This window comes from Spea bombifrons, chromosome 3 (genome assembly GCF_027358695.1).
Source record: "Spea bombifrons isolate aSpeBom1 chromosome 3, aSpeBom1.2.pri, whole genome shotgun sequence".
Lineage (NCBI taxonomy): Eukaryota > Metazoa > Chordata > Amphibia > Anura > Pelobatidae > Spea > Spea bombifrons.
In genome coordinates, this window is record NC_071089.1 from 2,201,491 (window position 1) to 2,226,407 (window position 24,917).

The 24,917-nt window shown below is 48.1% G+C and overlaps 1 protein-coding gene across 1 annotated transcript; it reads right to left on the bottom strand.

The window, feature by feature from the left end:
- Positions 1 to 539: 539 nt before the first annotated feature.
- KCNK5 (potassium two pore domain channel subfamily K member 5) lies at positions 540 to 23,033 on the bottom strand. Its single transcript, XM_053459560.1, has 5 exons — positions 22,785 to 23,033; positions 5,151 to 5,262; positions 4,124 to 4,290; positions 2,408 to 2,576; positions 540 to 1,448 (listed from the first exon to the last, which is right to left on the bottom strand). The coding sequence occupies exons 1-5, from the start codon at positions 22,968 to 22,970 to the stop codon at positions 643 to 645; spliced, it is 1,440 nt and encodes a 479-aa protein (XP_053315535.1). The 5' UTR covers positions 22,971 to 23,033; the 3' UTR covers positions 540 to 642.
- Between the last annotated feature and the right edge of the window lie 1,884 nt (positions 23,034 to 24,917).

Here is a 24,917-nt window from a genome sequence, read left to right on the forward strand (position 1 = left end):
GTGTCACTAAAATACAGTTTGTAGGTCAATATCCATCATCATTATATTCAAGTATTTGCGTAAAAATAATAAAAAACACAAAAAAAAAGAAAAGAAACCGGAGAGACGACGACGACGGACGACGCTTCCGCTTTGTGGAATTCTCACTTGAGAAGCGTCTCCAGCGTAGGCAACACCTTCCCGTTATCGAGAACGTCCAGTGTGGAACCAGCAAGTCCAACCGTTTGTCACAAAGTAACGGCGTCCGCGTCTACGGAACCTTCGAAAAGATTCGCTACAAGAGGGAGCGTTCTAGGCGGGGGCGACGTGTTCAGAGTTTGTGTTACAAGGTATCGGGAAGAAATATCTACCTCCCCGGAAAAAAAAAATTGTACCAAGTCTCAGGAAAAGGCTATTTAGATATAAACGTCAGTTCCAAATCCAATTTGTATCAAAAAGGAATCGTCTTTGATGCTCAAAACTCAAAAACTTACTCTTTAAAACAGAGCCAGGCGTCTCGCCGTCCAAAAAACCCTTAAAAATCACAACGCTAAATCCTCCCTGCACCCCGAGGGCGCGGAAAGACGTCAAACTTCAGCTCCTGCTCTACCTTCTCCATGTAAACTTCACTGCGTCTTCATCGGCTCTCCCACCGCCGCCGCGTCACGTCTCCCCCTGAACGTTGCTCGCCTTGTTGTAATCGTTCAGCAGTTGCTCGTACGGAACGTAAGCCTCCAGCTCGTTGCTGGAAAAAGAGGACTCGTCCAAGCAGGTGAACTCATCCAGCCTTGTCGGGGTCTCTGGACGACCCATGTTCTCCTCAAACGAGGTCTTGGACTTCTCCTCGTCCTCGGAGAGGTCGCATTCTTCCTCCTCGTTCACAAAAGAGATGTTGGCGTTCTGGAATATCAAAGGCTTGTAATCTTTAGAGTCCCAAAGCTCTCCTTCTTCCTCGCTAATGCGGTCTAATTGGTTGATGAAGATGCTCGTGTCCTTGTCTTGGAAGGTCTTCACGCCCATGTCTTTTTGCAGGCCGTTGGTAAACGTCACCACGTTGTATCCCGGACTGCTGCGCTTGCTGTAGGAGACCATGATCTCCCTGCCTTTGTTTTGCGTTTTACTATTGCGCGGAGCGTCTCCGTTCCCAATTATCTTCTCACCGTCGGCCTTCAGGCCGTTTTTGCCGATCTGCTTGATCAAGTCGTTGTAGGTTTCTTCCTTTTTAGAGAGGAAACCCATGATGTTGTCTTTAGAGCTCGCCAGCGGAATCGGTTTGTCCTTTTTGGCGCGAGGGTCGCTTTCAAAGGATTCTTTCCTTCTTTTTCTCCTTTTTTTGATGGCTTTATGGACCTCCACAAACATGCTGACTTTCCAGTTGACAAAGAGAGAAAGCCAGGCGAGGCCCAGGTAGATCCACAGCTCCACAAAGTACCTGTACAGGACGTTGTAGGTCACCTTTGGATTCACACCTGCCGAGGACAAAGCATCACATAAGACGGTTAGCGAGATGGACCTCCTTCATGGAACCAGCAACATGATCTAGATTTCAAAGGCCCAAAATCTAGCTGTTTTTTTAAAAAAAAAAATAACTGAATCACCATCCATTGGCTGGGCGTAGGTGGAGCCGACGCGCTCTACAGCAGATGGGCAGGCAGTGTACTTAAGTACACCTCCGCTTTCAGGGGATATAGGTGGGGGAGGAGAAACACAAATTGTAAAAAACAGATGGAATCCGTCTTAGGCACCGATTACGCCCGGTATTTATTTTTCAAATCTAGTTGTATGGGAGCAAAGGAGAGAGAGCAAGAGACAGAGGGAGTCAGAGAGAGCAAGCGAGACACACAGAGGGAGCCAGAGAGAGCAAGCGAGACAGACAGAGGGAGCCAGAGAGAGCGTGCGAGACAGACAGAGGGAGCCAGAGAGAGCGTGCGAGACAGACAGAGGGAGCCAGAGCGAGCGTGCGAGACAGACAGAGGGAGCCAGAGCGAGCGTGCGAGACAGACAGAGGGAGCCAGAGCGAGCGAGCGAGACAGACAGAGGGAGCCAGAGCGATGGTGCGAGACAGACAGAGGGAGCCAGAGAGAGCAAGCGAGACAGACAGAGGGAGCCAGAGAGAGCGTGCGAGACAGACAGAGGGAGCCAGAGAGAGCGTGCGAGACAGAGCGATGGTGCGAGACAGACAGAGGGAGCTAGAGCGAGCGTGCGAGACAGAGAGAGGGAGCCAGAGCGAGCGTGCGAGACAGACAGAGGGAGCCAGAGAGACAGACAGAGAGCGAGACAGAGTGAGCGAGAGACACACACAGGAGCGAGCGAGAGACACACACAGGAGTGAGCGAGAGACACACACACAGGAGTGAGCGAGCGAGCGAGAGACAGACAGAGAACTCTATGGTCACGATTTGGTTGAATATGAAGCCCGAGCACCGACCTGCCACGTAGTCTCCGAATCCGATGGTGGTGATGGTGATGAAGGAGAAGTAGAGACCCTCGATGTATGTCCAGCCCTCGGTTTTCATGAAGATAAACGGAGGAATCACCAAATGCACAAGAACTCCCCAAAATATAAAGATCGCTGTGCAGGTAATCTGAGCTTTTCTCTGCAAAACACAATTAAAAAAAAATAATAAATTAAAAACCAACCTGCATTTCCTACGTTATTCATTCACCTGTGAAGAGTCTGACTCCTGACAAGTAACATCTTTCTCAACAACAACAAGAAGTTAGCTGAGATTTATGGGAGTTGCACTCCGGAAGCCGAGGTTGCAAAGAGAAAACGAATGACTGGCTGCAATGGTTGAGAGTCTGAAGGAGCAGAGAAAGGACACAGCTGGGTGGCACGTGATCCGTCAGGGAGAACGCGCCATGTGCGTAACATCTGCCGGAGCGGAGCCGGAATAATCCTCCACCTGCCTTTGTTTTCAAACATTTCCCAGACTTCAGAGAAACTCGATTCCATGTGAAAAAACGATTCTCCGAGCCGCCGCAGATCACGGGGTTACAGACAAACCCCGCGCAGGTGCAAGGAGCCGCCAGAGGCAGACACACACCAGCGCGCCGTTTAGTGCACCTTCCCCTTCGGGAAATTATTATTATTTTTCTTATTAAAAAAAAAAATAAAAAAAAATAAAAAAGTACAAAATATATATTAATACTAAAATAATACATTTAAAAATGTACAGATACGACTAGGATGCAGTTTCCATGGCAACACCTTATGAATGCCTGCTTTAGAGTCATGTGATAATTAAGCATTCCCTGTATATTATAAATAACTACAAATTTTACATAATTAAAAAGAATAATAACAATAATTACAGGGAAGGGATTGAACGTTCTGATGCCGCATTTTAATTTAATGTGAAAGTCGGTTTGAACGGCACCATCAGTTCCTGCGGTAAAAAAATAAAAATAAATAAAAATAAAATATATATCTATATTAAAAAATAAAAAAAAGATTTATGAAAAACAATTAACTGAAATGCAGAAATCTGGACAGCATCAGTTAGATTATTTTGCTAAAGGTTTGGAAACTAAACTGGACACTCTTGTAAGCTTCGCGCGTTTAGCACCGACGCGTCGACGTGCGAAAATCAGCAGGAATCAGCAAAAAAAAAAAACGGAAAAAAAAAACCCCCCACACCACTGCGTTTGTAAGAGGCTACAAATTTGGGTGGTTTTGTCAGAACGAAGGAAGTTACGGCGGTGACCGTGGCTATAAACGCTACGCGCGGAAATTTATTACATGTTGCAAAAGTGCTTTTTATTACAAGGCCGGCGATTTTTGCAGCCGTTTTTTCTGATGAGTGTCATAGAATAAATCAATTAACGGACAGCTCATTCCATACCCCCAAGTGCCCCTGTTAACACCCATTTTTCCTCCCCGATGCCCCTCTTTTCTAGGAGGTCGGAATGTTTGCTGGGTATGAGGGGATCGCAGGGTTCTACGGCCCTAAAAGCCCCGATAATGTGTATAGAAACAGCAGGAAACGGCTTTATAAATTAAACGGGGTAAATAAACCCCATTATTCTTCTTCTAAATGCCCCGCCCAGTTACACAAGTAACCCCTCCCGTAAAACCAGCTGAAGTTTAACCCAAGCCGATCTCCCGGGTGGACACATTGTGAACGGACAGCGAAGTTCTCACCAAGGAGACGCCTCTTTTCGTCAGAAAAACCCCCAAACGTTTGGCGCGGCCGCCGAAGAACTTCCCGAGGGCGCTGATCCACGTGAGGCAGAGCGGGACGCCAAACAGGCCGTAGAAGATACAGAAGAGCCGCCCGGCGGACGTCTTGGGTGCGATGTTACCGTAACCTGCAAAAGAACGTCCGATAAACGATAAATATATAAATATACACATATACACACGCGGAAAGGTTCCGGAATCTGTCACTTAATAAAAATCATCGCGTCGGAGAATAAAAAATATATATATATATAATTTTTTTTTTTTTTTTTTTTTTTTAACTTTTAGAAACCGCTAAGTCATCGGTTCTCGTCGATCCGTCATGCGATCGAATGAAGAACCGAAACCAAACACCCCGCGCGGCCCTCATCGCTAAACCGGATCTCCCGCAAACTTTGTGAAAAGCCCCGTGAAGACGGTCACTTCGTGCAACGATGGAAAACGCGACCAAAAACATTCAACGGTCACCAAATATTAGGATTTTTGGGGGATCTTGGCAGGCGGTTGGGGGGGGGGAGCCTTCGGTTTGCGGAGTCCACAGCAGGGAAGCGCAGACGTGGCCACCTGTTAAAGATGCTGTCCCACTCTAGTAAGCGTTACTCGCAGTCTCTAGTAGATCTGCCATCGCTTTCCTCTGAAGGTTCAAACGTTTAAAAGCAAAAACATCAGAAGCCTTTTCCATTCCTTTGACAACAGCCTATCAGCTGCTGCTTCCGTGTCACGTGACATTTAAGCGTTCCCAGCAAAAAACCATGAACGAGGCAGAAGGGTTTGGGCAGAAGTTTCTAATGCTGCGTCTGCTTCCAAGTGTTGGATTCAGCATCATAGGTGGAACGGCAGCGTTAAAAAACGGATCGCATGCCGATTCCACCTCTCCAGCGTCCGGTCTGAGCACATACTTTGCCCCCAACATCCTCACTGCCCTAACAAACAGCCTGTAGCCCGGCCTTCGCGCACGCAGGACCCCCCTGACGCTAGAAGCCCCTACCGATCGTAGTGATGACCGTGGCAGCGAAGATGACGGCGTTGGGCCAGTTCCAGTTGTTAAAGGTCGCGTTGCCGGTGATCGTCACCCCTTGTCCAGCAGCGTTCGACACGGTCTGAAAAAACAAAAACAAAAACAAAAAAAACACGTTATTAAACCGCAAAAACGCATTAAACAACAAAAAATAATAATTAAAGAGCGAGATTCTGATTTATGGGACAAAAGAAAAAAAAAAAAAAACAAATTGAGTTCAATTTGTGGAGCCAAACGAACGTCAATCGCAGGAACTCGTTCCAATTATGTCAATATTCACAGAGGAATCTAATCGGGGCAGAAGATAAGGAGAGGGGATTTGGCGCGATGCCCGTCCGGTACCATTAAGCGCTAAACTCCTTTGTAACGTTTCCTTCATCGCCGGGAGTTTCTAACAAGGAGATGTATGGGGGGGGGCTGGGGAGGAATAATTACTCAGCCTCCTCTGCCAGAAATCAGCGCCAACTTCAAACCCCCCCCTAACATCACGAAGTTAATGGAAAAGGTCTTGGGTTTTCGGAGAAATTATTACTTTAATCTACAGGCGGGTTTGTAAAGTTTTATTTATTTTATTTTTTTAGTCTTATCGCTGGGAGTTCGGGTGGAATCCTCCGTTTTATGGTTTCGCGTTTTAGGGATTAGGAGACGTTTGGAATTTTGTTTCCAATCGATGCCGCGGAAAGCGAAATAATCGCGAGATTGTTTCACGGAGAAAAAAACCCACAAATAATAATAATAAAAAAAAAAAAGAAACAAAGCGTTCTCTTCGGTTAACGATCCATCAGAATCCGCAACAATCGTCGGGGGGCCAGAAAGCGTGGAATCTTTACCCAAAACCACGCAATATAAAAGGAAATAAAAACAGGAAATATTCATGCACGTATAATCCCCTCACTGTATTACCCTCTACCACTTCTGCTGGGAGGCTGCTCCACTTATCCACCACCCTCTCAGTAAAGTAAAACTTCCTTCCGTTCCATCTCGGCCTCTGACTCTCTAGTGTTAGATTCCGGTCTCACGCGACTCGGGCTCTTCACAAAACCCAAGACATAAGAGGCTAATCCGGACCCAACAACAGAGCGTTTTAACACATTATCTGCTGGTTTAATGGCGTAATAAATACAATTCCCTGTTCGTTATAAAAGGGGGACCGACGCGCTCAGAGCTTAAAGCGGGAGCCGATCTACTAAATGGGACGTAAGCGCCCCAAGGGATGCCGGTAGAGCCGCCGTAACCCGCGCCAGTCTGTAAATACATCTGTAGAACGCCGGGCGCTCCGAGCCGGAACGTTACGAGCAGAACATTCTACGGAAGCCATGTCTGCGAGGTAAAGCGATGAATCAGCCGATGGCTCGATCCGACGGCACTTTCTGTCCTTTGGCTTCTAGAATGTTTGCCGGCAGCGCATTCCGTCCTTTTCAGCTCGTAAAGCCCATGCGCGATCTGTGCCTATTACACGGGGTTACGGGGTCATTCGGGTGAAGCCGGCAGGGAGCGGCGGCTGGACGCGGACGTGAAAAGGGCGAGAAGTATCTTTTTCAGACCCGATCCTTCGGGGGGGGGGGGAAATACCGGATCGTCCAGAAAGTAGCAGTTTGGTGGAGAAAAAGATCGCATTGTAACGGAGACTTTGGGGGAAGGAGAAGCTTCTTTGGAGGCCCAACAGAGAAAAGGGTTTCAGGACCACAGAGGTCTTCTCTTCAGATCGCAACGTATCCGGAGACGGGATCCCAAAAGCTCGTGTAACTTGGTATAATCTACGGCGGCCCAAAATCAGCTTCTACTACGGGCTCCGTCATCTTCTTGGCAGGAGGAAACGGGGCTCCCCCCCCCCAGTCCATCCCCATGGATACGCAAAATAAATCCAGTCTAGAGAGCCGGGTAAGAGCCCGGGGTAACAGTCCGTACCCCCAGGACAACTCGGGGTAAAGTCTGATTTCTTGTCTAAAGTTCCTGATCCTGAGAGGAAAACCAGGACCGTCCAAACGGACAGAAGAAGGAAACCACATGAGGCTCGTTCTCATCAGAAGGCTTCCGAATCTGAACAAAGTCGCGCTGCACGCGGGGAACGCGATCCGATATAACGGTTTATAAATAAAAAGGAAACGCGATAACCGCAAGAATTACACGGAATTAACGGTGACCAACCGTGACTGAGCATAGCTTAATGAGAGAGGAGGGGGGAAAAAAAGCGAAAAGAATAAAAAAGCGAGAAAAAAAAACAAACAAAAAACAAAAAAAAAAAAAACGCTGCAGGCATTTTTTCAATTTCTTTAGACTGAAATCACTAAAAAGACAAACGGTTTCCCTTTAAAGAAATCTCTGGGACTGCAGAGTCTCGGCACGTCGGGTGCAAACCGGTTCCGGCAGCGAGTGGTTGCCGAGTAACCGACGCCAGCGCTCCGCTCAGACATTTCAAGGCCCTGTGAAAATCTCCGGCACTCGAGCAGCTGCCGCTCCGTCCTGAAGTTATATAATCGCACGAATTCCTACTATATCAAACAACCCCCCCCCCCGGGGGCAAAAAATATTCTTTCTGAAAATAAACCAAAACCCAACGATTCTCGAGGTTTCCGTAGATGCGATTAAAGGGACGGCGCGCAGGTGCAGGGAGTGATCAGCAGGACAAACCAATTAACCTCATAAATGCCGCCATTCCAGACACCGGAAGCTTCTACCCTTCAGCGCGGAGATATGGAGGGAATCGGGGCCTGTGCCGCCACGGCTGGCTGAGAGTAGCGTTTGTGGCATTCGCCAACATAATGCCGTCGTAAAGTCTCACGTTTGGTTTATTGGTTTATTTTGGCAGCGAAGGCCACTTTTTACCCAATATTTGCACAATTCCTCTTTATTTTAAGACGCTTTACAAGGCGGCTCTTTTGTGTATTTAGTGAAGTTCTCACCGTTCTCAGCTCTATAAAAAAGGAGCCAGAAACCCGTCTCGCAGATTCCGCCTGTCTCTTCCGCGTCATAATATGAAGCGCTGACACCGACGTGAGCAGCTCTCGCTCACACTCACAGCGCTCACTCACACTCATAAAACACAGCGCTCGCTCACACTCACACTGCTCGCTCACACTCACAAGAAGAGCCGCGGGAAGCCAGAGAGTCCGTTAAAGTTTGAAAGTCAACTCCTTTGATTTCAAAAGGACAAAGTCCGACGCTCGCTTTCTTCTTCGTATTAACCATTCACTCGCCGTATGAATAGAGGAACATGCGCAGCGGGGAACAATGGGGGGGCAATCAATGGGGGATTTTGGTTGTGACCAATTTAACATGCAAGAGACAGCAACCCTATGGATCACAGGGCCCTGGGGATGAGCTTAAGAGAATATAAAGGGAATCCCATAATAAATAAATAATAATAATAATTATCTGGAGCATTAACCCCCAAGCGCCCTCAGTTGGTGTTGATAAAAACCTGGTTTTATCTCATTTTGTTCCAATAAAAACTCCCTTTATCTGCAGACCTGGAGCCGCCGTTGCCATCAGTCATGTGATGTTTTGGGTGACTTTCCCGGCACAAACACCACACTGAGCTGATGCTTTATGGCGATGCTAATGAAGTCCGATCCCCCATAGACTTTCATTAGTCAGAGAGTCCGGCTGGGGGATTAAGACTGAGCCATTCTATTGTCCCCCACAGGCAGTATGATAAGGAGTCGGGGGGTTTAGTAGATCGGGGATCAGATAACAGAGCGGGAATCATACAAATGGCTGCCTGAATATATATTACACAAACCCTTATATACCGGGCTTGATGAATTGATGAGCCGGGGAGTCGGGGCTCTTTGGTTTTTGGATCTGTCCAACTTCACATATCCAGTTCCAATCATTTAGCGTTGAAACGAAAAACAAAGTATTAGTGAGGAGGAGACTTATGAGCCGTCGTTACTGAACATTTTTTTAGATTGTATCAGTTTAGATGCCACAACTTCTGATATCTTTCGCCTTGGGGGGGTAAAGTACAAAAACCCCAAGCAGTAAACGGACTTTGGACCAGACCAGCGATAGGAGGAAGACTTCCCAAGAGACGCCACAACAAGGTCAAAGAGAACAGACTGCCCCAAGCTTATCTACCAAGTCCTGATAGCGCTCCATGATACGGCGCAGTCCTTTGTGATCCATCACGTAGGAAACGTCAGGTTTCGCAGCCACGAGAGATTCTGACGTCAGACCAAGCGCTCTTTGAAACCTTAAACCCTTCGGCGCTCTCAGCCATTAATAAAAGATACAGAACACTTCTTACTGGACCATTCTATGGCATACCTCCCAAGAGTCCCATCATTAGCAGGACAGTCCTGAATTCAGATGCCCCTCTCTCCATGCTTGGTTTCCACTCGTATCCCACCTTTTTTTTTTGCACCATTGCCAATTACTGTGCACTTAACACCCGCCGTAACGAGCACCCCAAAGTACTGCGAGGGTAACCCCCATAATCTCCTGGATTTTCAATCCCGATATCCGGGAGGCTCATTAAAGCTCCCAGAAGACCGGGACGGGCCGCGCGGCCAGTTAATAAATTACAATTCAGCCTTGAATGTCCTCACCTGTTCTGATAAAGAAGCCGATTAAATATTTCCAAATAATCGCTGTCTTGGTTAAATAGTAAACACCAAATCAGCTGGGGGGGGGGGAAAAAGTCCCCTTAACAAGACAACAAAAAAACAAAAGATAAGCAGCCATGGAGACGTTTGTGTCACAAAGTGAAAGTTAATCGTAAGCTCTGTGACTCATTCCATCGGTGAGCTGGCCGCCGCCGCTCTGAACTTTATGTCCCTCATATAACAAAGTAACGATATATAATAATAATAATAAAAACAAATAAAAATCTGAAATGAGAACAGATCCCTGGAAAGGCAAACAAACAAGCAGCAGAAGCCAATTAAACACATAAAAAAATGAATAAAATAAAATATATATATATATATATATATATATATATATATATTTTTTTTTTTAATATTTTCTAATAAATATTATTAATGCAGCTATTTAAATCGTAAAATTATATATATATATATTTTCTATATAGAATATATATAGAGGGTTTATCTAGTTTATTCCGTCATTCAAATAGAAAAATTAGAACATGTATAGGTTTTAAAGCCAGAAAAAAACCCACACAACACCCCCCCCCCGATACCAGGTTAATAGGGTTAATAACCAACTGCGCACTTAAGGAGCTGCTTCCCAAATATTTATAAAACAGATTTTTTGAAAAAGTCATTAATCAGCCGGTTTACTTCAGAATGACGACAGCGGCCGATTGTTTAGGGAGCAAAAGCACAAAAAAACCCCCGTCAAAAAGTCATCTTTTATTTACTGGCATGCGCGGCTTCGCAGCGAGGTCCGGCAGTAAGACGCTCGTTCGATCAGCTGAGAGATTTCCATCTTATCTGCAGATGTTTCTCCCTCACGCGCCAATAAACAAATATCAGGGTTTTTCCTCCCCGCTCCCAGCTGGAGAAAGTTTGGTAAAGACTGAAAAAAAAAAAAAAAAAAAAAAAAAAAGAAAAACCCCACAAAAATGGCGAGGCCTCGAAAGCGGCTTCTGTGGTAGCCGGAGATTAAATGCAGGAGGTGTCTGCTGGATGGAGATTAAGGAGCGGAAGCAGGAGATACCGGAACGCCAGGGTTTGGCGACACTTGGGTGGCCAGGACGGCCGATAAGAGCGCCACAGCCTCCTGTGCACCACCGCTGGGCAGAGGTGGCCGAGTGATCACCACATAGGAGGCCAAATCCACAACCGCAAGCGAGAGCCAAGAGAGGTTCCTAGTGCCTTAAGAGAGGGCCTGGAAAGGGTTCAGAGATGCACCCTACATAGCAGAAAAGCCCCCCAAAACCTGGGGACAGAGTTCTGCTACTTAATGCGACAAGAGGAGAGTTCTCCGATCAGCCCAACCATCCCATTTACACTACGGAGGACTGTGCCACATTGGGCATGCATTACGGTGCCATGTGATATATGATGTCATATTCCAGCACCCTGCAGTGAGGACATTGAGGACATTGAGGACATTGATGACAGGGGCGGGGGGGGGGCATGCGAGAGCGGGTCTAGGGCACAATCCTCCGCTGCATGGACAGGAGGGAAATAAATTGGAAATGGAAATAACCTCTTCCCATGAAGCTTCAGAGACAGAGAATTACGGGCGCTTTGGACTCTATGCGACCAATGGCAGGGGAGATCTCAGCCATGCCTCTCTGATTGGTTCCTTGGGGTTCTAAATCAGAACCCCCCCGACATGCAGGTTCTGATGTATAGTTCCACGGAACCGGATCTCCCACCTGCACCCATTACATCCAGCCCGGGAGCGATGGCCCAATGGGAGGAGGAATCTCTGCTCTGCTGGCTTCCCATTGGCTACGTCATATTCTCATTTAGAACCCAGACACCGCAGACTCTTCCATACATTAAATATATAAAAGAACAACAACGACATCACACAACCAGACGCCGATTACAACACACCGGTTCCCAGCCAATTACCCGACACCAATCACTCCCCTTCCAAAATAAAACGCACACCAGGGGTGTGAGCGCCGCGCCCATCCCAGGAATCAGGGGCTGTGCCCCCGCTCCATGAAATTAATCCGAGCCGTCTCCCCGATCAACCCTCCCCTCCCGATAACTTATAGGATTATATACCCAGCTACCAAAGGGTTAATAATTAATTATATTATTCAATATATAATTCTTCGCAGGGACTGTCTCCCGGGCAAATTTTTATAACATAAACAGTAATTACCCCGGCGGGATGGATGGGGTGGAGAGTAATTAATGTTTTGTGTTGAATATCTTTCTATCCACCCAAACGCGCGTGAAAAGAAACGGAATTTTAGGATGCCGATCAGGAACAAAACGGAGGGACGTCGGGCGGCAGGTTTTATAATCAGACTGCATTAACATAAATTTATATAAAAACGAATCAAGTGCCAACGGCAGGGAGGAGGCGCCTACAGGACATGCGCAACCCAGCACCGATCGCATTCAGGGAGGCAAAAGGGGTTAATATGTCTATTATTGACGTGGCAAACAAACATGGAAGTTCTACGTTTGCAAGACGGGCGTCTGGCTCCGGAAAACGTTACAATATGTTCTATAATAATAGAGATTCCATAACTCCCAGCACTCACAGGACGCGGCGGAACGCGGTAACGAACCCGACGCATTTCAAGAGGGAAAAATACTTATAAGACCTCCGCTGCCAACTCCTTGGAATGGTCCAATACATTAAATAGTGGAAGAATTCATTGTAAGTTCAACACACCGGGGAGGAAAAAAATAAATAAATAAAACCAATTAATAAACCCATTACAGACCAAGTTCCAAACAGGTCAGGTGGAGTCGGGTCAAAGGTCACAAAGCAGACTTGGATCTTGACAAGACTAGAAAGAGGCAATTTCCGGACAATTATTATCAGATTTATGATAAATGTAATCATCATCATCAAGTGTCTAAGGAGCTCCTTAAAAAGGGAACGTTCCGGCCAACGTATGCACTTTACTAGGATAGCTGCGTGATGGAATTATGCAAAGAGTTAAAAAACAGGGGGGCAAAGATGGCAGACACAGGGTTTTTGGGGGCAAAGATGGCACAGACAAGCTGTTTGGGGGGGGGGATATATATATATACACACACACACAGAATCAAGATTTTGTCCAACGCAGTGGAATATTCCAGAAGCCGTGGCTCGTTTATTCTGAGAAATAATGAGATTTAATATGGAAACGCTTTGTTTTCACCCGTTTTCTTTGTACATTTAATGCGCAGCCCTCTGGCATGGAAGCCACTGAAGTTCTAATAAACCCTGGGAATGGACGGAGAGCGCAGCGAGCCCCCCATCCCCCCCCCTCGCGTGTGACATTTGCTTTTATCGAATGAGATTTAATCTCCCCGATCTCTGAATTCCCAGAGCGTCAGAACGGGAGAAGCCGTGGGATCCCCGGCTTCAATTCCACCCCGCGGGATATTAATAGTTAATGAATTAACACTTAGTGCAAAAGGAAAGACTTTATGCCCCTTTCCTGAACACCACGGGCAGCGAGTTACCCCTTCAGGGGTAATAAAGCCAGAATAACAGAGAGGTGGTTGGTTTCTACTAAAGCCACATACCAACGTCAACATTAGGGCTTTATTCGCTAAAGCCATGGTTGTTACAGCGGCAGATCGGCCCCCAGTAAAAAAAAAAAAAGTCTGTGTCAGGATTTCGGAAAAAGAAGAAAAATCGGCTGGATGACAGAAAGAACAGAACTAAAGGAATTTGTTAAGATAAAGACACCCGAAGGGTTAATGAACTCCCCACCTCGCATCACAGAGGGATCTACTTGGCGGACGGGGATCCGCCACCCATCCTTGTCAAACAGGTGACTAATAGGACAGCGAGATCACAACAGGTGTCATACCCCAGCTCCTCGCACCCGACGCGCGTCACGAACCCGGAACGCAGGAATCCAGCGGCGCCTATAAAATGCTTTTACAGAGCGTCTCATGCACCTGTCCGTGGCGGCCCCGGTGTGAATCACCTCCGAGCGCACAGGTGAGCCGTCCGCCTTTCCATAAAACGCCACCCAACACGGCGATAAAAAGCCCAACATTCTACGTCTTCATTTTGTGTTTTTGGCTCTCAATAAAAGACCGACGCGTCAGCATTAATATAAAAATCACGTTGCCATGGCGATCACTCAGCATTCTTGTGTTCCCTTTATACATGTTTTCTCCAGAACAAAAATACGGGTTAAAAGGGTTAAAATACTCTGTGGAGCCATCGCTAGGTCTATCAAACAACAGATCCATAAAAACACTTTTTTTTCCCTTTTTTGCACATTTTGTTTATCACTTGATAAGTTTAAATAAGAAAGATTACAATATATATATATATATGGGGGAGAGAGAGAAGGGGGGGAGAAAGAGAAGGGGGGAGAAAGAAGGGGGGGGGAATCTACTCGTGTACAGATGGCTGCAGTGCTGCGTTTTGATTTTGCGCAGATATTTTGTTACATTTCATCCCCAAAATATCCGAAAGTTATTTTTATATAAAATATTGACATTATGCCGTTTGGATAGAACGTTGAATATTTTGCCCCCCTGTATTCCAGATTCAGGTCCTGCTCTCGGTTTGCGAGTCTATAATAAATTATCCAGCAATAAATAAATTCAGCGAAAAAAGAAAAAAATAATTGGAGAGACTCCGTAAACAGGAAGCAACCTTCTAAAAAACAGAAGAAACGATCTGCCGGAGATCGCATCTCCTAGAAACATTATTACAGCGTTATAAACACGGACCCCCGGGGACCGTCCCTCTGCCCCCCAGTTTATGACAAAAGATTGGAGAAAACATGCGCGGCATCCATATCAGTAACGAGTCTCAAGCGAGTCCCGCTGCTCACCGACATGCCCCCGCTGCTCACCGACGTGCCCCCGCTGCTCACCGACGTGCCCCCGCTGCTCACCGATGCGCCCCCGCTGCTCACCGATGCGCCCCCGCTGCTCACCGATGTGCCCCCGCTGCTAAAAAGCTTTATTCCTGCCCAAGCAAATCTCGTAAGCGCCACCTTAGATGATTGGTCCCTAATAGGCGTCAGTAAGGGGGGGGGGAATCACCTTAGGAGATCTGCGGATCTCTACAAGGTGATAGGCTCCTGCGTTTTGGCCAATGGCAGAAGACTCGGTGGGGGTCGTGCGTTGAAGTCGAGGTCCATCTCAGGAACTCCACAGCGGTTTATGAACGGCTGACTACGGAGAACTTCCTCTACAACAGGAGCTCGGTGGACCTCGTATCTCCCGGTCTGATCATCGCGTAGGGGCCACCACCCTACGTGCAAGAGGGGCTGGCCAACGTCGGCCCTTCGTAATACATGATGTAGATGCAACTCTTCCACAAACTCCTTTTTATAGCCAATACCTTGGTCAAAAACTTGGTCGCCTCGTCAAAAGAATCCAACCAAAGTTTGGAGGCCACCTTGAAATTGGGAAAGGATAACGCCCCCCCCCCAAGGGGTGAGCGCCCTTCCCCCTGGTTATGTCTTGTCTAGATTCAGCCTCAATTTTCACCAAATATGCCGCCTGTTAAAGGGTTAATCCCCCTACACATATTACCTTATATGCTAATGAGGAGCCGTATTCACCAAGAGTTTTCTGGAATTATTATTATTATTTTATTAAATTAACCGTCTTCATCATGAACAGCCAATTCCCCGCACCAATGGCTGAGCTGGCCCTGCAGTATGTATAGATTCAATCTCACCGTATTAACTATGCACCAAGCGGGGCTAACACAGGTAACTTGGGTCCTACTACTTTAGCGAATAAAGCCCAGAGATTTCTAATGAGGGTCAGAGGCTTAAGTGTAAGGATGTTTTACCATACTAAGGGGGTGGCAGATAAGTAGAACAGCCAACCAGGAGAGGTGGTAGAGGGGATTTATACATGCATGGGATAGACTTACGGCTCCTGATTCTAAGACGAGAGCAAGAACAAAAGACAAAAAAATATTTAAAAAAAAGCCTCAGAAGGAGACCCTCATGAATAAGATGACTGAACAATGGGGTCTTTTCAGCTTTCTTGCGTTTCCGTCACTATCGGCCGTCATCACTGTGGGAAAAAAGCAGGTCCGGCGCCAACCCCGCCGACAGCGAAGCCAGCTCAGGACATGCATGGGTTAAACGGCACATCGTGATCCGGCTGATCCGGTCGCCCATCAATGAATCCTCACAGCGGACAAAAAGGCCTTTACACCATCGACAAAAAACACAAAAGGGCCGTATTGTGACCCCAACCCCCCCGCGTGACAAACACCCAAAATTCCATTTTATTCCCAAGATACCTCACCCACTGTTACCCCGAATCACTATCCATAACGAGCAAACCCTGGCCCTGTATAATGTATACAAAGACATATCCTCAAACTATACATTATACAGGGGCCGGGGCGCTGATCTATACATTATACAGGGGCCGGCTCACTGATTTATCTATACATTATACAGGGGGCCGGTCACTGATTTATCTATACATTATACAGGGGGCCGGGGCGCTGATCTATACATTATACAGGGGGCCGGTCACTGATTTATCTATACATTATACAGGGGGCCGGTCACTGATTTATCTATACATTATACAGGGGGCCGGGGCGCTGATCTATACATTATACAGGGGGCCGGTCACTGATTTATCTATACATTATACAGGGGGCCGGTCACTGATTTATCTATACATTATACAGGGGGCCTGCTCGCTGATTTATCTATACATTATACAGGGGCCGGTCACTGATTTATCTATACATTATACAGGGGCCGGTCACTGATTTATCTATACATTATACAGGGGCCGGTCACTGATTTATCTATACATTATACAGGGGGGCGGTCACTGATTTATCTATACATTATACAGGGGCCGGTCACTGATTTATCTATACATTATACAGGGGCCACTGGACCATTCCTGCAGGAGAAGCTCTCCAGGGTTGGCCCTTCAGGGAGACGAAATGTCTCAGCTCATCATTTAGTAAATAAGTCCCTCCACCTGCCCAGCGTGTAGCCGCAGGAACTCCCGTTAGGGCCGCGTTATTTCAGACCCCCGACCCAGATCCGTGTGATTCTCACAGACTGACGGGAGTTTCCCCCGGCCGCCGGTCTCAGGTTTCCCAGCAGAGGTGGCTTCGCTGCCGCCGCAGACCGTCACACAACTGAAAGAAACACTTTGTTCTGCGACCCCCGTCCTTCCGTAGTGATAATTAACCCTTTGCATAAGCCCACCTTTTCTCCTGCTGTAGAGACTCAAACCTTAATCAGTCGTTGGTCTCGTCTTGGATTCAGGAGCCGTATGTCTATCCCATGCGTGTTTAATCCCCTCACTGTATTACCCTCTACCACCTCTGCTGGGAGGCTGTTCCACTTAGGAGGCTTTTATTTGGTTATCCTTTACACAAACAGATTGTAACATTAAAGCCAGAAGCCTTCAGTCTGACGGGATAACGAGTTTTGTATAGCGCCATCATATTCCGTAGCGCTGTACAGTTACGCGCTGGCATTTACAGGGTAAACCCCCCCCCTCGTGAATCTGCCATGGGAATTGGGTGTATAAATCAGGAAATCCTGGTTTCAAGTTGCTCTCGGATACAAAGAAACTCACACAGGTCGGGCCCGGAGCTCTGACCCCGCGCCGCCCGCCCGTTACCCCAGCAGATAATCGGCCCCTTTCAGCCAGCGTTGGGGGGGGGACTGGGGGGGCGAGAGGCAACAGTGACTTCTGTGCACGCTTTTGTGAAAAAAAAGATAAAATAAAGGGGGGGGGGAGTGAAAAAGAAAAAAAAAAATAAAATAAAGAAAACGCGCCGAGATCAGATTCCCTCCGTCAGAGTATTTTGGGGTAAATCTTGTGAGTTTTGGCGTTCTCTGCAGAGGCTGGTGTTCTGCCAGCCCCCCCCTCCGCAACGTCTCTAATGAGGCCGGAGTTCTGGATCCAACGCAGCCGTCAGATAACAGAAGCGCTGAGAGAACACCAACGCCGCGCACGCACGTCCGCTGACACCGGGCCAACGATCCTCCGAGACGCTCGCTTACACAAGAAGCGAAAACGTTTCAGGGAACGGCCGCCTTCCACAGAACATCCGCGGGACCCCGAACGCCCCAAACACCCCGAACACCCCGAACGCCGGCCTCCCTCGCAATCAAGCCAGGTACTGCGGCTTCCAAAAGGTGCCAATCCCGCTACCAGCGGCCGACACGGAGTCCGATTTAAAGCGGGTCGCCACGTTAGGGGTTTTTTTTTTTTTTTTTGCACCAAAAGCCGCGTTCAAACAAACCGAGCGGCCCCGGCTGGCCCACGGCACAGAGCAAGCTGCTAATCCTCGGAGTCCAGAGCCAAGAAAAATAATCTTAGGAAGAAGTAGCTTGGCCTTTCCAGCTAACGGCGGGACGCCCGAGTGTCACAGGCGGCGCGGCAGGAGGTGAAGCGCGACGGCGCGAGCCGAGACCTAAACACTCGCTCGTAACCACGGCAACGGCGGGAGATTCAGGGTCATTTTCAGGATTTTTATTAAAAATCGTAGTTTTTGGAATACGGGGCTGTCGGGGGGGGTGTTAGGGAGAGGTGAGGCAGGTTCAGCCCGCCTGATCGGTCGTCTCCGATTGGCTGAATGATGGCAGAGCGACCAATAAAGAATAGCGTTGCACCATCCCGGCCGTACCATCAGATCGAGGGGGGGGCTGCTTCACTTTACTGCCTATAAACCTCACCAATGGTGTAATTTAGGGAAATGCCCGGCGACCCCTATGATTTAACCCCTTCTTAAACTTTAATAAAATGCTTCAAATACTTAATAGTGCCACAGGACCCGCCAGCAGTACGGCCCTCATCCGGCCCCCGACTAGTCGCCCGTTTCTCCTGCTGTAAAGACTCAAACCTTAATCAGTCGTTGGTCTCGTCTTAGATTCAGGAGCCGTATGTCTATCCCATGCGTGTTTACATCCCCTCACTGTATTAGCCTCTACCACCTCTGCTGGGAAGCCGTTCCACTTTTCCACCCCCCTCTCTGTAAAGTAAAACTTCTTTCCCTTACAAAAATTGTTGATTCTACAAAATTCCAGTCTAAAAGTACGCCGCTTAAAACCTGTAACGTTTTGATGTATAGGGTCTCTTGAAATCCCGCGCCATCCCCCGGGTTACGTCTGACTGCCCCGCTGCATACCCGGCGATCCCCAGGTGGGGTTGGATACGGGGCGCATTACACCCAAAGCGCAGATAATGCTTCGCATACAGGACGAGACAAAGCCTCTGAGCGCAACCCCCGCCGCAGCCGCGATCCACATTCTCAACTTGAAAGGCAAACATCACACGGAGCGGAGACTTAAGAGGTTTGGGGGATGCAGGTCCTTTTTCACACCTGAGTGCAAGTATTTGAAACACCCGTCGGCGGCAGGGAATGCTCGCCTCACCCCTGCTGGGAGCAAAAGGGTTAATCAAGGAAAGAGTTCTTACTGTGTGAATGAGATCCGTATTTATAATAAACAAGAAGAGATACATCGTAACCAAACAAACCCGGTTTATAGAGCCTTAAAAAAAGAATTAGATCCCGCGGCAGCCGATTGGCTGCGGACGCACCCACACCGGCTCGTGATTGGTTGAGGGGATCTAGCCGAGATCCTCACTATGGGTCTTGGTGAAAACTGTCAGCGACCGGATGTTTTTGCGTCGAGTAAAACACCTGGTAACTTCGACAGCACCCGCTGCTTTCTCAAAGCTCGGGTGGGGGGGGGATATAGCGTCATATCTAGTCTATGATGTCAGAAGCATAATACCTAGTCTATGATGTCAGAAGCATAATACCTAGTCTATGATGTCAGAAGTAACAGCTCTGTTCACAAGAGCTTACAGTTAACAGCAAGGCTGCACAGTTCGTAGTTTCTTGTATGGCCAGCATACTGGGAGTTGTAGTCCAGTGCCTGGGCTATTATTGGTCAGTCCAGGTATGGGATCTACTTATTCTCAGGTCACAGAGCAGCTCAACCATGATCAGAATAAGCATACATCCCAATTGTCCCTGTTCAGTTGACCCAGTCCCTGTTTGGGCGGGGAGGGGAGTGGGGGGGGTGAAGATTTGGGGTCGGGTGACCCGCCGCAGCACTTAACGGTCGCGTTTTATCGAAGTGCCGCATGCCGGGCTTCAATAAAAATAAATAGTTATCAATAGGTCACAAAGTCACATGACTGGTAAAGAGTTCAAAGTCCATCATCACGATCCAAAAAAACACCGTATTTGCAGCAGTTTAAATAAATATTGCTCATAATCGTCAAAACTGCAGGAAAAAGAAAAAAACAAAACAGAAAAACACTTTTTCCTCCTCGAATGGTGAAATATCGGTGTTTTCAGCGCCAGAGTGGGCAACTCGTGTCATTCTCAGCGGCCTTTGGCTGAGGATCGTGGGAGTTGTGCGCCGTTAAGCAGACAGCCCCCTTTTTGCCGTAGGGCCGGCCGGGCTCATTTCTTGCAGGTTGTGATACTTTTCAGCAACCGACCAGTTAATTAAAGGGCCGCTGCAGCCATTATATATAAACGTTAATGCACAATAACCGGGGGGCCTTTACATTTACATGGCACCCCCCCCGCTTTCTGATGGAGGGGCATTCTGCAGAACACCCCCCCCATGCATTTGCTCCTTTGCCCCCCCCCCCCGCCCCTTTAACCTCACAGGTGCTTTCCTCAGAACTAAACCCAATTAATGCGACCATTGTTTCACTATACAAACAGCAGCGTTAACCCTTTGACTGCCACACACCGTACAGCGCCGCAGAATATGATGGCGTTATATAAATAAAAAAGCACTCAACGGGCTAAGCGCCAATTCCAAGAGAAGAATGTTTGGGTCTTTCGAAAAGGTTTTTGCTTTATAGAGAGGGTGGTAGATGAGTGGAACAGCCACCCAGCAGAGGCGGTAGAGGGTAATACAGCGAGGGGATTAAACACGCATGGGATAGACATACGGCTCCTGAATCTAAGACGAGACCAGCGACTGATTAAGGTTTGAGTCGTTACAGCGGGAGTAACGGGCGACTAGACGGGGGCCGGATGGGGCACTTAAATGGTTAAGCGGCACTCGTATCGCTTTTAGAAAGCGCTGACAAGCGGAGAAAAAGTTTCAGTGTCGTTGAGAAATTATCTCACTCTCCACACCTCCAGCCTCGAGTCTGCTGGGAGGCACTTGGTGAACGGGGTGTTCACTGCACAGCGGAACAGAATTACCGCCCAGCGAGAAACTGACACATCCTCATTACTGGGGAGGAAAAAAAAACGGCATCAGCTCCAGGGCCGTAAAACGCAAAGCGCACCTTGTCCCAGACTTCTCGCGTATGCTGCCCGCCCGGCAACCGGTGCTTAAACAGCTTCTCGAGTACCCCCCCCCAGGGGCAAAACCGCCCTCGTTACATTTCTTTATATAGCGCCAGCAGATTCCGTAGCGCTGCGCAGAGAAAACACTAAACAAAAGACAACTGAAAACTGGCAAAAACATCAACATACGTTAAGCCATACCGGGACAGAAGGAGAAGAGGGTCCTGGTCTTGGGAGCTTACGATCTATCCCCTTATTCATTTAACCCGTTGGCTGCCAGGCAGGATTTTAGGGCCACTAAAGGCATTTTAGTAAATATAGTTCTTTTTTTTAAGCAGGAAGCGCCAACATATTTGAAAGCACGCAGCGGGATCGAGCAGACGGTCAGATCTAAGGAACCCCAGGAGCTGTAACTGCAGAGTGAGCGTGATGGGAGTTGCAGTCACGTGTAGTCCTCTCTATGACGGGCCGTATACCGGGAGATTCCTTGGAGAAATTCCAGCTTTACCGTACTTTGAAACACCAGCTGTGTTTCTCGTTATCCGCGCTACTAAAAAAGTTTAGGCGTTTTTAAGACAGTTCCTTTCAATTCTGGAAATTTTGGTACATTTTTTATTTTTTTTTTTTTAAAAAAAAGGTAGACTATAAATGATTTCTCCAAAAACAGCAGATCCGAGTGATTCACAAAGCAACGCGGGTGAAAAGGCATGTAAATGCTGACACGTGCTTAAACAACAGGAAGACGCGGCGTGACATCACCCGAAGCGTGGCTGCTCGCAGCTGAGCCACAGAGCTTACAGTCTCAGCTTCACAACACGGACGTCGTTCTGCGCCTGACGAGGGATCGAACCGTTTTACCAAATCGGGGGGGGGGAAATTAGCTAATTATATAAATAAATGCATTAAAAGTAATTTCAGCGGATTTGGGAAACCTCACATTAATCACAGTTACGCTCGTTTTATGCACTTTACTCAGTGCCCCCCCTCCCCCCCCAACTAAAACAGCTGCAGCTGGATAATTTCAAACTAATTATCAAAATCACGTTATTTACATATAAACGATTTATTCAGCATCCTGAAACACGGCCGGTATTCTGACCAGAACAGGGATTGGGATTACTGGAGGTTATGATCAGAGCGGGTATTTAGAGAGGGGGGGGTAACTTTCACACCGCTAGTAATGAAAGAGTTAATGCAAAGATAAAGTAACAATTTGCACAAAACAGTCAGAAACATTGTTACACCCAGGGGTTCAGCTTCCACATCTCATTTAGGGTGTGTGGGGGGGGGTGTGAGACAGTTGATGTGTGAATCACCCCCAGGGCATCAGAAACTGCCCCCCAGGGGTAGACAGTGAATCACAAGCGGCTGAATTTACAAATGCAAACAATGCGAACAATGGCAGGTGAGACGAACCGAAGTATTTCACAAACACCAGATACAAAGCAGCATTTCGACATGCAAGGGGGGGGCAGATAATTGCCCCCAGGCACTTAAAGGGTTAATGAAATTAGCATTGATTGCCAAACAAAAAAGGGTATCCAGGGAGGAAACCCCCAAACACTCGATGCCCAGCAGCGATGGCATTAGGTTAATTTATTGTATCAGACGGGGCAAACAGTAAGGGGGTCTCTAAACAGGCAGCCCCCCCCCCACCAGCCCTTTAACTCCTAAATGTAGCGAATAAGGGGGGTTCTGAATGCATCCACGTGGCTGGGAACGGGTTAATGTTTAGGAGATGATTGGGGGGGGGGCTCTTACCTCCAGGATGTCCTCCAGGTCCTTCGGGGTGAGGCACTTGTGTTTGGCCAGGATTTTGCCCCTGTAATCCTCATAGCTCTTCGTTGCCTGCTTCCAGTTGGGTTCTTCCAGCACCTGGAATATCGCGGCCCCTATGGACAGGTAGAAGATGATGGCAGAGGTCAGGAGGGGCCCCCGATCTACCATGGTAGCAAATCCTTCCTCACCGAGAGCCGCAAAAGCCTGAAATTCAGAGCTTCAGAGCCATCAATTGGCATGGGGAGGGGGGAGAGCGAGCTCAGGACAAAAGCCCCCCTTGTCCTGGGGTATGAATAGCCCTGTGCGGCAGCTGTTTGCCCCGGGTGCGCCCCCTGCCTGCCCTCCTGCCTGCCCTTCCTAGGATCTCCTTGCATGTATGCAGCGGGGGGCTGGTGCGGGGGAGCCCTGGTCTTTTGGGGGTGGTTGCAGGGCACTGACTCTCCGCCGAGCTCTCACCCTCCTCATATTTGTAGTGAAAAGGGGAAGAGTCACATCTGAGACACCGAGGAGGGGTTTGGGGTAAAGATCCGCCCAAGGGAGGCAAGAATGGATCGAATTATTACAGGAGGAACCGACAGAAGACAGCTCTTACCCCCCCGGCCCCCCTCTTCAAGGTTGTCGGGGTAGGTGGCCCCTTGGGGGGGTAGGTGGCCCCTTGGGGGGGGGGTCGGAGAGGCTCCCACCTGGGAAAGTTATTTCCTTGAAGTTATTTCTTGTAGGAAGTTTGTAAAGGAATGAAGGCAGGTAGTGGCAGCGCCTCACATTCCACCTGCTGCAGACTGCAACTCCCACTAGGCTCAGCCAAGCTCACCTTTTAGCAACAGGGTCCAGTTATGGTGTAGGGGCAAACACCAGTTAGGGGTAGGCAGTTCACCTGCTGCGTATTACAACTCCTCGCACCCCCAGCCAAGCTGGTTTAGGGTCAATCGTTTAGTCCCTTTTGGGGAAACTGGAAAAGAGAAGCGCAGGTAAAGGAGAAACCGGTTCTGGGAAGCACCGGCTCTTTATTATCACTCCCACCAGGCTCAGCCAGCCCTCTGTAGAAGTTGTATTCTCTTCGGGGCACTCTTGTAAAGGAGAGCCGGTGCTGCCATCGGGCCAGGCGCACTTTATTTGGTGCGGGAGCTTTATGGTTAATAAGAGCAAGTGCTGGCTGGGGGTAGTTCAGGAATCCGCTGCTGCAGACTTCCAACTCCTACCATTCTAAGCCAGGACAGTTTGGGGTCTTTTACCCCATTTGGGGAGACGGTAAACACAAAAGACATAGAACTTCTAGAACTCACTGGCTCTGCAGTCCAACTCCCATCAAGCTGAGCCAACATCAAAAAAAGAGCAAGGTCTTGAAACCTTTTATGTGATCTGGACTGCAAATCCTATTATGATAAACCAGCCAGAGAGTGACCCCCCTCAAACCTTTTTTGTACCCCCCCAAACCCTAGCTGCCCCAAATAATGCAGTTGGGATTAAAGGGGCAATTTGTTAGCTGCACCCCCCTTGTACGCGTCACTGATATCCGAACGGACCCGGGGCAGGAACGCATCGACATGTTATTGCTCTCAATACACCAGAAATGATTGCTTACAATCCCGTTGTACAGCGCCGCAGACTATGATGGCGCCATACAAATCAATAAATAATAATAATAATAATATAAATGATTAATACCTTGCCTGCTGTCCCAAGGAATAAAATATATATAAAAAAAACAATCTGCTAAAATACCACAGGGGGGGGCATCTGATTAAAAATTGGCGTTGCTGTTAACCAGTTCTGTGCTGGAGGCGGTTCCTTTCGCCGGGTTGTTGTATTTTTCCTTTAAATGGCCGGAGGGTGAGATTTCTTAGTAATGAAAAAAAAAAAGAGCTTTAAAAAAAAAAAAAAAAAACAAACGAAAAAAAAACAATGTTGTGAATCGCCGGCCAGTTCCGCGCGTTGCGCAACGCTCCGTGTGTCCGCCGGGCACTGGAATGCGATGGTTTTCGGCGTGCCGTCCAGCTGCCCCTTTGCCCAAGGCGGTAGGCGGCAGATCTGAATGCGCGTGTCCAGCGCCGCAGCCTGCCAAACGTTCACGCCGCTTGGTGACGAGTCACGCCGTCGGGGAAACTGGGGGAGGCG

Bases quoted from the DNA above. Each gene is read 5' to 3' on its own strand.
- KCNK5 (XM_053459560.1), bottom strand. From the start codon at position 22,970: ATGGTAGATCGGGGGCCCCTCCTGACCTCTGCCATCATCTTCTACCTG. The intron at 5,263-22,784 runs GTAAGAGCCCCC...TTGTTTTTTCAG, and splicing joins ACCTGGAGGACATCCTGGAG to ACCGTGTCGAACGCTGCTGG. The intron at 4,291-5,150 runs GTAGGGGCTTCT...GTTCTTTTGCAG, and splicing joins CACGGTCATCACTACGATCG to GTTACGGTAACATCGCACCC.